This window comes from Lycium ferocissimum, chromosome 4 (assembly GCF_029784015.1).
Source record: "Lycium ferocissimum isolate CSIRO_LF1 chromosome 4, AGI_CSIRO_Lferr_CH_V1, whole genome shotgun sequence".
NCBI lineage: Eukaryota > Viridiplantae > Streptophyta > Magnoliopsida > Solanales > Solanaceae > Lycium > Lycium ferocissimum.
In genome coordinates, this window is record NC_081345.1 from 19,828,755 (window position 1) to 19,844,482 (window position 15,728).

Sequence of the window (15,728 nt, forward strand, 5' to 3'; positions counted from 1 at the left end):
TCATAATCACTCGAAGGCATAATTAAAAGTTGTAACTTAACAAAAGACTTCATAATCGGTTTTGATAATTCTTGGAGATACATATGTTGAATACTTGTTTATATATTGATTAATGGATTTGTAAACTATTTAATAAGTGATATTAAGAATCATCAAGTGGAATGACAGCTTTTATACTATCTTTTCGTGAATCGATTTCTTTGTGTATTATTATATTTTATTTTTTTATATATTACTTGTTGTCCCGAGGCACTCACCGAGTACGAAAGTACTCGGTGCATACCATTGTTGTTTTGATGGTATGTTAGGTAACGGAGAAGAGCAGTTCGTGATACTTTGACGCTAAGAGGACTTGCTACCGTCGTGTGGATTCGTGATCCCACATTCTTGTTCGCGGGACACTTCGTTTCATTTATTATTCTAGATTTCCGGCCGCGTCCCGAAGTTTGACGATTGTTATGTCTCTTAAAGCTCCATAGATAGTTGTCGAATTGTGGGTAGATTGTCAAAGTCTCGTACGACTTAATAGGGTGTTTGCCACATTTATGACTATGACTTATAAAGACTTCCGTTGATTTAATTCATGTGTTCATGAGCGTAGTTGCATTTAATTTATAAATTTAATGGAGGCGAATGATTGAATTAAAAAGGAGTATCATTATTGTGTTGTTTAGGTTCTTCCGATGTTGTTCGTGACGTCGATCTATCACGTCTAAAGGTGGGTTTGGGGCGTTATGATTCCGGCCATTTAGGTTTTGTCCGAATCCGATACGAGGGGCCTTAAGTGCGCTTCTGAGAACTGTGGTGGACGAGAAGAAATCGCATGATAGGGGTAATACAAAGCACAAAATTACCGTCAATATGATTCTAGGTTCACGCTAAGAGAGTATGGAAAGACCTCACTAGGCTTTCCTCGCACCGATTTCGGTAGATCGATTAGCCGCCTTCGTGACCCGTAAGGGATGGGAAGATGACCAAAACCGGCTAAAGCCCTCCGGTCGCGTATGGAGGAGTGTCCAGAAACATTTCAGAAGACAAGCATCCGACCTCGGAGCGATTGGGTGTAGTCGGAGCGTAGCGGCAACCTCGGTAAGTAGGGCTTCAAGCCCGATTCATAGTCGGATCCTCGGTAAACAATGAACGGTTTCGGCCGGGTCCCTCCGTGCCGTGCGGCCTCGGTTCTTGTCCGGTTTCGAGCGGTGGACTCGGGACCGGATCTCCGTGGTCTTTGCGGGGAATCTCCTCGGAAGAGGCTTCGCCCGTAATATCAATAAACTTCATAGACCAGAGGTGTTGGATAAAACCATTTCTTCCTTTGGTAGGCGAGTCGAAGGAGCAAGGTGCTTCCATCGGTTGAAGGGGGGTGGGAAGTTTTCCTCCAGGGACCGACTCGAAGGTGGCCACGCCGACCCTACGAATGATCACGTCGGACTCTTCTTCATCTCTCAGAGATCGGACGGCGCATACTTGCCCTTTTTCTTGGTCTACGTCTCCTTTATCGGAGGGCTTTCTTCGTTTTGGGCGGCGTAAATGGTCCGATGACCCGGTAGAGATCGAATGCCGGGGTCGGCACAGCTTGCTCTGCTACTGCCCCTGGTCTGGGTTGCACCGAACCTTTCGGTAAACCTAAAATCGAAGGGTTAGGAATAATGTTCAAAGTGAAAAAAAAGGAGTACATAATACTAGAACTCAGGTGGCGTTACCGTGATTTTGAGCAACCCATCGGCCACGAGCCAAGATTCCCCATGTCAACTCTTGTAAGTATGCCGGTCGGGAGCGCCTCGACTCACTCATTCATATGTGGGATGACCGGGGGTATCCATGCCATGGCTATTGAGAAGGAAAGGGGGAATGTGAGCGCAAAGGACTAAATGAAGGAATATAAGCATAAACTAATGAAGTTGGGATCGAGACACTTACGATTGTCATTCCAGACAAGGAAAGGCATGTATTCCTCCGGGATAATATCAGAGGGTCCTCACTCGAACGAAGCGTTCTAACCTATCCCCGATCTCTATCTTCGTCCATTTTGAGAAGATCGGATCTAAGTCTCTCTTGGCTAATTTTATTACGCCTCCCGGAATCGTCTTGGGAATAAAGGCGGATCAAATGTGCCATCGTGAATGTTTTCTTGGCATTGTTGGCTAACAACTGGAGGCAAGCTACCGTCCTCCAGATTATCGGTCCAATTTGTGCGAGGGTCACATTATAGGTCAAACATGTCTTTACGACCGGATCAATTGCGGGTTCCGGCCCAAAGTTCAAAGTGAAAGGGTAAGTGTAAACATATAAGAAACCCTGACTGGTCGGTAATAGATTCATCCGGCCGGGGAGCAAATAATGTCACGATTCTGAGATTATCCCATCCACGGTCGGTCGGACCTGGTCAAATGCTTATCCTCGGTGATGGAAGAAGGATATCGCCTTACGTCATACCCTCTATCCGAAACTAATGAGAGGCTTCTCCGCTTCAAACTCTTTGTTGAAGTTGGGTTTGATCGGCACGATATCCAAAGCCGTAGGCTCGGCCACATTCTTTCCCCTTGGCCGAGACACACGCTTAGCTCCTGGGAGGAAACCGAGGGAATATCCTGGGAGGTGGTTTCAGTATTGGCAGACATTTGCAATGGATGAGAGATTGAAAATTTGATAAAGGGATGAAGGTAAGAAGATGGAGACAGTGAAGCAAATAAAATGGAGCACAAATGGAAAAATGAAATGACGTTTCAATCAGCAGAGCGACACTTGAGTAGAACGGTTTCCTTGCAAGCAAGTTTAAGTGGCAAATATGGGTGATGAGATAACAGAATCAACGATGAAAAAGAAGTTAGAAAGATGAAATGAAGAACGGAAGAGAAGGAGTGAAGAAGTTTAAGTGAAGATGGTGAAAATGGAGAAGTAAAATGAAGAAGAAGTACGATGAAGGCTATATATACACACATTGGGCGGGGCGGTTAAAAATCCCGACCAATCGGCGAGCGTCACGTGTCCCGTAATTAATGAAGGCGTGATTTGAAGAGACGTGCGTAACGGCGGTTGCAAAGCAATGGACTGTCGGAGTCAACGACACGTGGCGGATGGAAAGGAGGTGACAAGATCGTCTCCGCCAAAACGAGAAGATAAGAAAGAACAATGTGATCCCGGTTTCACGATTCACCCACTTCCGTTACTCCTTTTTATGATCTCGGTCCGTAAAGTGTGGGGACTATATGTATACGGTAAAAATCGGGTAAAGTTTGTCCGGTGCAACTCGGGATCGGTAAAAGGAAGAGAATAAACGGTAGTGTCTGATCGGAAGAAGCTTTGCATGAATTCGTTGTATCCGGAGATAACTCCTTATCGTGGTTGGCCCGGTGTCCGGTCCTTATATACACAAGTTGATTGTGGCCGTTTGCCCGGTTTGAATATAACGGGATCAGACATAGCCGTCAACCCGGTTTTTTCTTGACCATTTTGATCGTGGCCGTTGGTCGGATAAGAGTTATTCGCCCGCCACGTGTGGGAATCGCCACAACAAATGATCGTACGGTGTCAAATCGTACGACCTAAACTTATCCATATTAGGTTTTCTTTATCTAAAAAGATTCAAGCCCTGATGATGTATAGAAGGCCCATAGATGAAAACTATAAATAGGGGGCATTCCCTCACTTTTGAGGGTTGTGTTAGGTCCAAGGTTTCACCTATTAATTTTGATGATAACAAACCAACATAATTATTAATAAAAGAACATTTACTTGTGGTAAATTTATTTTTGGTATAGGTTTATTTGATGAAGAAGGATTTGGTGAAGATCTAATCAAATATGGAAAAGAAGATATTACGAGATGGAATTACGGAAGAAGATGTGGAAGAAAATACTTACTCAAATCAAGGTGCAAGAATTATGGAAAGAATATTTACTACAATCCTATGGAAGGAAAATATTCTACAAAAGAAAAGATCAAGATCAAGTTGTTGTTTAAGGAAGATTCAAAATCTATGGAGTATCAAGAAGTCTCTTATGTTTACAAAAAGTTTCCTTATTCAAGTGATCAAAATTCAAATTGTAGAAGATGAATGTGACTACATTCAAATTAATATAAATCAAGATCCGGTGAAGTGAAGAGGATCTTGAAATTCTCTTGGGTTGTTTAAATAAAAGCTCAAATTTGTACGGCTAGAAACTTGCCAAACGAAAAAGTCTTTGACGAGATTCATCAATTAAGCGAAGAAGTTTAATTTTGGAAAGCTCACTGTACAAGGAAATTTCTACGGCTTAGAAGTGAGGCTATAAAGATCAAGTAAGATATCTATTGTACTGAGTCATAAAAGGAAGGAAATAAATCAGTGTGTTGAGTCATAAAAGGAAGAAAATAAGTCAGTGGTGAAATCATTCCTTTTATGACACTGAAGTAATATGGGTCAGAATCTTCTCCAAACAAAGTGATGAAATCAATGTCCACATGTATCAAGAAAGAATCTTTCTTATTGGACCAAGGCTCTTATGTTATAATAGCCAACAAGCCAAGCTTTCTCACGTTACTCCTAAATATTGGGAAGTTGGAAAATGATGTAGTAAGGAAATATTTCTATAATATTCCAAGAGTTCAAATATGGTATACATTATAACGGTGTCAAAGAAAGGAAACCGCAAAATCGTGGAGCAAATATTGTGCAATCAATTGAGGAGAAAATTCATCAAAGCTAAAGATACTATTTCAATTAGAAGATTCACCATATCAAGACAAATCAGATTCCTTGGAGCATGACGAGCCACTATTTAAAGAAGAAGTGCTAAAAGCACGCGACCACTTATACTTTCGTCTCAACCTTCTCAAGTTCTTTGCTCTACTTTTCATAAGCATTGTAATCCTGAGTGACTTACTGTGTAAACAAAAAAGAGAGGAGAGATATAGTATAGTTGGTGAGGCTTTGTATTGAGCGGTTGTGTCATTGTTCGTTTCTTTGGTGAGCGAGTAAAAACCAAAGAGTCGTTGTTGGTGAGCGAGTGAAAAACCAACTTTGTGCGTTATTGGTGAGCGTGTCAAAACCAACCCTTGTTCGTTGTTGGTGAGCGAGTGAAAACCAAACTTGTAAACGTTGGTGGTGAACGAGGAAAACCACAAAGGCTGTACTCAACTCAAACTACAAAGAGCTTAAAGAGATAACCTCCTTAACCCAAGGGGGACCGGATTAGGATACCACATTGGTTCCGAACCAGTATAAAAATTTCTGGTGTCATTTATTTTATTGCTCTCATATTATATTCTGCACCCTTACTATTTATTGTGGTTTATACTTGTGCAAATCGAAGGACTGATAATTTTGTGCAGGCTGTCTCGCTATCAGTCGACTGGCACCCAACAGTAGTCGACTAGATTTTTTAACAGGCTTACAATTCACCCCCCCTCTTGTACTTTCAGGTTGGCTTTTCAGATCCAAGGGCTTTGTACTTTGAATATATACATATAAAATTTCTCTCTCGCTTTGGTTTCTTCATACTTTGGTCCGGTTTACAGCTTAAGCAATCCATTGAATCACTCCATTCAAATATTGCACGGAATATATATAAAACCTTAACTTAAACATGCAATTCTCATCATCTTTACCTAAGTCGTTAGCTCACCAATTCATATTTAAGTCATTTCATAGCAAAAATATATACGTATATCTTTGTTCACCAAGAAGTAGATTAAAGTGCCACATATCCTATACCTCATTTACAAATTTAACTTATTATCCGATTTCGGGGTAAAACAACAATGTAAAAGTGCATATAAACACCTCTTATACACTATTATACGCTTTTATAAGGGGTAGAAGTATGTATAAACACCTCTTATACATTACGTATAAATATCTCTTGTATAAATTTGTATAATATTATATACTGGTGTAAAATTGTGTATAAATTCCTTATATACATTATTATACACTTTGATACATTGCATATAGTAGGTGTATAAAGTTGTGTATTTCTGTATAATGTTGTATACCGTGAAAAATTAGCTATGCGGATATAAAATAAAAAATATGGCTATGTGGATTCTTATCTTTGGATTGTACGTTAGTGAAATTTTCCCATTCAGAAAGCTGTTTGCAAGATGCATACTTAAACTATTAACAAGCAGCCTGCTTGATTGCAAACTTCTTCAGGAAATTGTGTATTTAAATAGACATCCAAAATAAAATGTATTTATGATGTTTTAAATTTTTTCAATTATCTCTACGAATAAGAAATTTTAAAAAATATATAGCTTTTAAAAATTATTACGCCCCATAATCCAATATACAATATTATACTTAGGAAAAAACATTAAACATAATGTTCAGTCTTGTATAAAGTATATAATAGTATATAAAAAGTATTCATACAGGGAAAAATCAAGTAACAAACTCAAAATATAAATTACATGACGTAAATATTTAAAAAAAAAGAGATAAAGCTTAATTTTCCCATAAAGGGAAGCAACTTCCTTCTTAAAAAAGGAGAAGAAAATAATGTTATTGTCCCCTTTCATTTTGGAGAAAAGGTCATAAATAGTCCCTTATTTATGGGAGTAGATCTAAAATGGTCCTTTAACTATACACTTACCGGTTTTAGTCCTCTAACTATCCAAAAACTTATCAAATTTAGTCTTCATCTATTTTTTTATACAAACAGCGTACAAACTCATAAACTTTTATGAGATTAATCATTAAACCATTTCTTAGACCGGTATTTCTCTCTCCCTGCTTCTTTTTCCTTAAAATAATGTTATTATCCCCTTTCATTTTGCAACCAAACAAATAGCATATGAGTCATATGACAAAGCCGACCGCTTTAATTTCCGACAAAAGAACTCTTACATAAATAAAACAACTAAGCGGTTCTGTTATCTTCAGTTTGGGGGGTTGTGTAAAGATGGATCTAGGAAGCTTAGGTGGGTTAACTATGCATATAATCGTATCCAAATTGGCCCCTCAAGATGCTGCATCAGTAGCTTGTGTTAGTAAAAGGTTTAGGGATTGGACCTCTTCTGATGATTTGCTTTGGTCCAAATTCTGTGCTGATGATCTTGACCTAGCTGCCCCAATTGACCCCCTTGGCAATCCCTTGCCCTCTTTCAAGGTACAACTTATTCATTTTGTGCATTTAATTGAAGTAAAAAGTGATGGGTTAGTTTAAAAATGTGATTTTTGGTATGAATGTACATTTCTTGAATGTATGACTACTACTATAGACATTTTGTGCTGATTATCTTGACCTATCTTCCCCAATTGACCCACTTGGCAACCCCATGCCCTCTTTCTAGCTACACAGATACTCAATTTATGCATTTAACTGAGGTTTTTGTGGAAATTAGTATTTTTTTCCTAAAAAGAATGATGGTCAGTTTAAAAACGTGATTTTTGGTATGGGAATGTAGTAGACCTTTAAAATTAGTTATATGAAATTAGTACTACTGCTATAGATGAATTTTCTGTGCTGATGATCTTGACCATGAGCCACTTGGCAATCCCATGCCCTCTTTCAAGGTACAGCTATACTCAATTTATTCAATTAGCTGAGTTTTCGTCCTAAAAGAATGATGGGCTAGGTTACGAATGGTCGAAAAATGTGATTTTTGGAATGGGAATGTAGACTTTTTTTAAATTTGTTATTTGGAATTAGTGCTACTACTATAGATGAATTTTCTGTGTTGATGATCTTGACCTATCTTCCGCCCTTGACCCACTTGGCAACCCCATGCCGCCTTTCGAGGTACAGCTAACTCAAAAAAGAATGATGGGTTAGGTTAAGAATGGTCGAAAGATGTGATTTTTGGTATGAATGTAGATATTTCTTAAATTTAGTTGGTGTTTGGTCATAAAAAATTTGAAACTTGAAATAAAGTAGTATTTGCAAAAAAGTTGAAAAATGGTATTTGTAAATTGGAATTGTGTTTGGACATGAATGCAACTTGGAGAAATGTTAAATTTTGTGAGTGATTTGGAGTGAAAAATGTGAAAACAGGTAGTTGGAGTTTTTCGAATTCTGGAATATTCCCACTTGTGGGATTACATTGGATATGTTGTTGTTGTTATATTCCGGAATCCAGCTTCAAGTTGGATTGAAGTTGAATTCCGGAAAATTTTAACAATTCTATGTTCAAACATGATTCCGGAATATATTTCTGGAAAAAAGTGAAAATTATCCATGGCCAAACGGGCCCTAAATATTAGTACTACTACTATAGATGGATTTCCTTTTCAGAATTAAAAATTTTAAGGAAATTTCTGAAATTCTTATAATTTTTAAACTGTTTGACTATTTGAATAGTGACAGGGTTGTAGAACCGGATGTAGGGAGTAAAGAATTTCAAGTGATTGTAGCATTCTTTTGTAATGATTTCTGATTGTTGCTTTCTTCAGCTAATAATTTACTTGTACTAGAGTAGCTTTTATCAATTAAAACCCCAAAACTAAAAGAAGGAAAAGGGAGGAAAAAACAAAGAAAAGTGAGTGATTATAAACATCGTTAAATGCTATGATCATGTGAATATTAACTAAGTAATTGTTTGAGAACAGGGAAGATCGTGCAATAGAATTGATTAAAGTAAATTAACTTCTAACTTGGGTTTTGGTTGTTAGATATAATTACTTCCTATTCTTAGGTGTTTGGTAGTGTTAAAACTGTTGTCATGGTATAACTATTCGAACTAAATTCTCTTACTGAGTAAGACTGCTTTTACATTACTGCAGTCAACGCTTAACAGTGTTTTCTCCCTTTGCTTCTGGATAATCACCAAATACTAACTCCACTTTCATGCTATAACATGCATTCATCCTCAACCAAACGCTGAGTAGTTACACAAGAGTAGTTTCCCTCTTTTTCCACTCATAAATATTGCAGGAAATAGCACCTGGAGATTATTTTTTTGTCTAGTTTCTCCGTACATTATACGAACTAAGCTTGTTATTTAAGTGGGGAAGGGTAGAGGCGAGGGCCCATTATCCCCATGTCTTGAAACTGCGGTTGGTCCTAAGGGTTGGCCCCCGACGGATTTCTCAACAACAACAACATACCCAGTGTGATCCCACAAGTGGGGTCTGGGGAGGGTGGGGTGTACACATACCTTACCTCTACCTTTGTGGGGTAGAGAGGTTGTGTCCGATAGACCCTCGGCTCAAGAAAAACGTTTTTCAAAACAGATTTGGAAAACTGCAAGAGTAAAGAAGCTATGGTGATACCGAGGAAAAGAAAAATACTGAAGGCAAAAAAACAAATACAATTTTGTATAGAATGTAACCAGGGCAAAGGATATGCCAAAGAGTAAAAGTCAAATTGTCTGGAGTGCAACACTCTTGAATTCTTAATTCATCGAACCCCTTATTGGGCATAAGGTGGACCCAGACGGATTTCTCAGTCACCAGGAAAAAATATAAACGGACCATATGATCATTATTGGCAACATGGGTGGTAGTAATCTAGACCTGACTGATCCACATTTATAAAAGAAAAGAAGTATTCTTGACCAGTACATCAAATGTAGGGTCAGTATTTGGAAAATTGATACACTCATTGCCTCTTTTATGTCGTTAAATGTGAAGTAGAGAATTTTTTTGAGAAATATAACTGAACAAGAGCATCCACCTTTTCTCCTCTTGATCGAAAGAGGCAGACTGCTTGGTGAATTTCATTTTGTGCCGTCTTGCACTCTCACTAGATTTATGATTTAAGGACTGCAAAGAACGGAAATGGGGATACTTCTGTTCAGATAAATTCCTCTTCTTTAAGATTAATTTTCATGTCTTGCCTACTTTATAATGTTGAAGAATGATGTCATCGAACATTTGTCTGGCAATGTGCGTTCTCCAAGTGGTTATACTATTCTAGGTTGAGTTGTTTTTATGACGGTGGTGTACGGACCAACTCGCACACACCTCCGACTATCCACGGGTACTTGCTACCTTCCACCAGCATAGGTACCGGGTATTCTTGTCCCATAGGTCAACACTTATATAATAGCCAGTCATCAATTGGAGGCGGGCAAGATGGTGATAAATTGCGATTGGTCTAAACCTTCGACTAGCGACTTATTGCGGCCTGCCCTTTGAATAAGCGAGGCTTTCCCGATAGAAAGATTTGCATGCAACAGAGATCCCAATTCCGTGTATCCGGTTAAGCAAGCCCTGCCCTCTTTCCTTGGCTCTGCTCGCTCGTCTACGCTCCGCCCCAGCAAGTAATAATTGAAAAAGGATGTTTCCTTGCCTGCATTAAGATTTCAAACTCAAACTTCTTATTGTGGAAACGGAGGGAAGGCAAAGGTCCGTAGGAGGACAACTATCAGTATTAGCTGACTGGTGATGAGGATCATATAGTTTGAGAGCTGGATCGAGTTTTAAAGCGGTTTAGGCAGACGAGAAGAAACCAAGTTTTTTTTTTTTTTTTTGAGATTTGAACCTGAGAGCTTATGGTTATCCTTCCAGTCTCCCACTTTATTGACCACTAGGCCACACCCTTGAGTGAAAATTCTCGGTTGAGCTGAATCTAATTATTGCCATATGTTTATGTCTTCTTGTCTGTTTTGGTCATGTTAACAATTAATCGATCATGCATGCCTTATCGACATAAATAAAGAAAACCAACTGTGCCCTTCTTGTAAATGTTCGCTCTCAGCTTCGGTTCTTTTTTTGTAAATGTTCCGTCACAGCTTTATTTCTCTCTTACACATGCATCTGCATGATTTTGGACATATATATGCACCATTGGCGTGCATTCCTGAAACACTTCTGACATCTTGGCATGTTTATGTTGTTCACTTAGGCATCTTATCAAGCATGGCGGGAAGCTTTTAATCTGTATCCATGGCCCTTGGTTACTCGAGTTAAAAGATGTTGGGGCAGACTAAAAGAGTGGCTAGCCATAAATTTCGCTGAAGTTTTGGCTACACTGCGTAAAGGTGCATCCGAGGACGAAATACTGGAGTTGGAGAAGAGTTTGAAAGTAAAGCTGCCTCTACCTACTAGGGTTCTCTACCGGTTTTATGATGGTCAAGAACTAACAAGTGAGGAGTCCAGTGGAAACATGCCTGGGAATTTATTAGGCCTCATAGGAGGCTACTCCTTTTATGATCATCTGGTGAATGTGTCCTTGTTGCCTTTACATCAAATGATAATAGAAACTAAAGAAATTAACAGACATCTCGGTTTCGGCAATCAATCTAAGTACATTGTTGTAGCAGCCTCTTGTGGTTACAATGAAAAGATTTTCTTTCTGAACTGTTCCAATGGTCAGCTTTATGTTGGTACAAGGAATCTCACAACTGACGGAGAAATGCTGCCTTGTGTACCGAACCCCTTGATAAGTTCGGTGCATGATGTAAAAGGAAGTCAACAACAGGATGCCATGCTATTGTGGCTAGAGGAACATGTCCGTCGCTTGCAACAGGGCATTATTAAAGTCCGTAAAGAAGGAAAAGTGAGAAGTATCAGTCTTTTTCCAGAAGAGCCTCCACTTTGTTCTGTTGCTGTTACAAATGGTGTAAAGGTAATTGTTCTGACACCATGGAGCAAATAAAATAGACATTGCTCTTGTGAGTTGTGTCTGGTTTTAATTTCATTCTGAAGACTAGACTGATAGTTAAATCATGTCAGGTCCGTGCTTCTTCTGTGTTCGTCCCAGAGTTCAGCAACATTCAAGATGAATATGAGAAGTTTTTGTTTGCTTATTCTATTCGCATGTCTCTTTCACCTGGATGCAAAATGAATGGGATGACCTTCAATTCTTGCCAACTCTATTGGAGACGTTGGATCATCCGCTGCAATGACGATATTGTGGATGACGTAAATGGTGAAGCGGTGATAGGAAAGGTATCATTTTCATGAAGTTGTTTGATGTGGAAACCACCCTTATTAATTAATTAAAATGTTGAGCTTCTGCTGTCGATCATGTTACTTTCAACGGTTAGCTTTATAGCAAATTTTTAGTGGGCACCTCTCTCATGTGAAGTGCCAGTAGATGCTTTTTTCTTTTCCAAAGAAAAGAAAAGCATCTTCTGGCACTTGGGGATCTTTCATTTTGTTTTTGGATCCATCAAAAGAAATAATAGTGACTTGCTTTTTCTCTGAAAGAAAGAAAACTTGCTGGAGCTGGAAAATCAAATATCAAATCCTAGACGAGATGATATTCTTGTTGATCAGATTACGTAAAAGACTCATTCAAGCAATATTTTCTGTAATAACCTAGTCATATAGCTAACTTGATTTTGGGGAAGGATGATTATGCGTTGGCTTATGAATCAGTCTTTTCGCACTTCTGCTGTCAAACTACAGAAGCTGTAGAAGAGATGGAAAGACTCTCATGAAGTATTCAGACTTTCATAAATGGGTTTTATGGAACCATTGCAGATAGTATAGTTATGATAAGACTGATAAATAGGTTTTATTTGTTTGATAACTTTCTTTGTTTTCTTCTGGACAAAAAGGAAGCTACTATGGAAGAACTGTATTTTTTTCCAGCCTGCAACGGCTATGGAAGAACTGTATTTTTTTTCCAGCCTGCAACGGCATAGCAAATGATACTGCTCTAGTTGAGGCTGAAATTTATGTGGTCTTTTCAGTTCATAACGAACATGGATGTGCTTGAGTCTGTTGGGGAGTATCTTTACGCTGATCTTTTAACACAGTTAAGATGTGTTAAAGAGATATGGCAAAATACTAGAATATTTCTTTAATACAGAAAGAGAGAAAGGGAAAAGCATTATAAGCTAGCTGTCCAATATTTACTTTTATGGCCCAAAAATTGAATTCTGCTGGAGCTCTTTTTGGACAGCGTCTCAAAGTTCTTATTTTTCTGTGTCAAACTTTTGCAAAATAATTAACTCAACTAAAATGATGGACAGCTGGAGGCTCTTTTCCTCCCCTCCCCCCTCCTCCCCGCAGGGGGTAGGGGGTGGAAAATGGTGCGGAGGGCTGTTGGCTTTTCTTTTTCTATAACTATTATGTGATCTTCTCTGTATTCTGCTGACCTGAATAATTTCAACACTGTATCAGAATAGCGTTCTGAGAACTGAGAACTGAGAACTCTTCTGTTGTAAATATGTTTTGACCCCATCTTGGTGTGATGTTAATGACTTTATATGTGATTTCTCAAAAAAGAAAAGAATATAAAGAAAATAGTAGATGTCAAGCGAACATGTTTGTTTATTGTTAAAAAAACGAAAGAACGAGCAGATTTCCTTGTGCTCATTTACCACACTCCTTATAGTTCTACTTTCTCCTTTAACTGCACCAATGACCTCTTTTGACCAATGTCCGAAGCTTGAGCTGCTTCGTTTTTTATCCAGAGATAGTTTAACTATGGGATCTGGTGCTTTTCTTTTCTATTGTAATGTGCATTATTGAACCAATTGGTCTCAGCCGCCGTTTGTACTGGAGATTATCTTATTTTTTGCGCTTCTGATCGTATTTGCAGTTTCCACTGCTACGACCGGGAGAGGAAGAATTTATCTATGAGAGTTGCACAGCACAATCATCTTCACCAGGCTCGATTGAAGGATCTTTTACTTTCGTACCTGGAAGGTATGTCACATTACTGTAGTTGGTACACCATCAAAATGTTCTGTCGGTGATTTCATTACACCTTCACATGCACTCTAATATGGATGGTAATTGCACTTTCATGTATACACCCTTTTTACATGGCCAACCTGTTGATCCTAATCCGGCAGATTCTTACTTCAATCATGAAATGACACAATGATTATGCACTCTTAGTAGGGCTTATAGCTTCATAGGAGACATTGCTTGAACTCACCCCCCACTACCCCCCCCCCCCCCCCCAAAAAAAAAAAAACCCAACACACCTTACACCCCAACCACACACACACACACACGAAAAAAAAAAGAAAAAAGAAATCTGTTAAGGGCCAGTCATTTCACTTCAGTGATCTAGTCTAACAGGAACTTCAAATATGTGTCCTTTAACCTGAATAATCAGGTGACCATTTATGTTACCAATGTCAAAATAATAATAATAATGAGGTGAGCAGGCTTTTATGTTGTACGGCAAAACCAGTTTGGTGACATAGTCAGAGAGCATTTGAACAGAACAGACCATATTGATATAGTCGTCCAATTATTATTTTTTTCCGCTGGAACAAGAGTTCATCCACTCTTTTGTGGTAAAATTTAAACGCTCAAAAGAAAATGTCCCATATTAAGCTGGACTAGTAAGCTGCAAATTGCCTTAAATCCTTTCTGCAGTCAGAATTTGAAACCTTTCAATGCTGTATCCTTGCTCCAGAGGATTCTAGTTTTGTGCTTTCATTTTTAACCTTTTGTAGCAACTAACAAGATTCGTGTTTGTTATCACTTTATGGTTCTCTTTATAGCATTTAATTGGTTGTTACTTTCTGATGCCTTTTTTTTCTACATAAAGCAGTCCCAGTAAAATCTCGTATTTGAAAGGGTTGGAGTAACTTTTGTTCTTGGCTGGCTACTAAGAACATTACTATATGTTCCTTTTTTTCTGCAGATTAGCAGATCCAAAAGGCAGTCCGTTCGAAGCTGTGGTGTCAAGATTTTCCCTTTTGGTGCCGGACTATATTTTCTGATGGAACTCGTTCAAATTCCGCTCTTCTATGTTATGCGGTTGTTTATAGAGTGAATAAGCGCTATCTTGCTCCTCTTACTGAATGTGTGATCTTTTTCCTTTTTCCACTGGCTGTGTGATATTCTTATAGTGCTTCTTTGGTCTACTGTTATGTGTTTTTCTTCTGTGGCAGAAAATTATTTGGACTATTGCAGATGTACTGTCTTATAGAAAAGGATATAACATGTAATGCCAAAGCTTTGCTTTGTGCTATCCTTGCCCTCCCCTGCCCTGACTATTCATTTTTGCAAACGTTACTCTAAAAGATGTTTGCGAACAACAAATGCAATATAACGTAGTGTGTCAGCAACAAAATTAGTCTTCAGAATCGGAGTGATGCCTTGTTTTACATAGGGTAAACAATACTGCAATGAAGTCGATAGATCTTCTGCGGATTTAAGAACAAGTTCATCAGGCTGAATGCCAAAGCGGCAGGGTTAGTCGATAAACAATGAAGCAGCAGACGATTGGACTATTTCTCAGTACAACCCATTCAGATTTCCATCCACAATACTTAGATATGTCAATATTTCTGTAGAAGACAAATAGATGGAGCTGAAAGCCTGACCAAACAGATATATCAGCCATACTTTTTGCATCTTCATTTGTTATTATAAATTCTGCTGAAACAGGGTTTGGAGTTTTAACAGTTTGCACTTTAGGATATTAGAATGTTTTGAAAACTGTATAAGAAAAAAAGACAATGTGGATATTATGTTCTTTTGATGAATCTGGTTTTGAAGCCCTTGGACTTGTTTCGGCGAATAACGATTAATAAGGCATCAGTTGGCTACAAAATCACAAATATAACTTACAGTTGTGCCTCATCACTACAATATTCCAATCACATCAGCTGTTAACAGTAAACAAGTTCAATATTATAACACTTAAGTACTGAAATATTGATATACAAAGCAGATTAAGTATCGAAAGGAAAACTGAGGCATGATAAGAAATAATGAGTTTGCTGATTATGGGCTAAAAAAGGTACCCGTTGCAAACTCAAAAACCTTTACAAATGAAGTTTAAAACGTCGCTGCGTTTATTTTTTAAGAACAACACACCTAAGAAAGAATCAATCAAATAAATAAGTATACAACGTAAAATTTTAAAATAATCCAACAGTTAAGA

At 38.3% G+C, this 15,728-nt stretch overlaps 1 protein-coding gene across 3 annotated transcripts; it reads left to right on the plus strand.

Moving 5' to 3' along the window:
- The first annotated feature begins 6,744 nt into the window (after positions 1–6,744).
- Positions 6,745–14,810, plus strand: LOC132051738 (F-box protein SKIP16). Of its 3 annotated transcripts, none has more exons than XR_009413873.1 (5): positions 6,745–7,091; positions 10,770–11,492; positions 11,600–11,815; positions 13,419–13,611; positions 14,481–14,810. XR_009413873.1 is itself a non-coding variant. In XM_059442931.1 (5 exons), the coding sequence occupies exons 1-5, from the start codon at positions 6,885–6,887 to the stop codon at positions 14,557–14,559; spliced, it is 1,332 nt and encodes a 443-aa protein (XP_059298914.1). In that variant the 5' UTR covers positions 6,747–6,884; the 3' UTR covers positions 14,560–14,810. The 3 variants fall into 3 exon arrangements, 2 of the variants coding, with proteins under 2 accessions (XP_059298914.1, XP_059298915.1); XM_059442931.1 differs by having other exon boundaries at positions 6,747–7,091; positions 13,419–13,525; XM_059442932.1 differs by lacking the exon at positions 6,745–7,091 and adding an exon at positions 7,409–7,498 and having other exon boundaries at positions 13,419–13,525.
- The last annotated feature ends 918 nt before the right edge of the window (positions 14,811–15,728 follow it).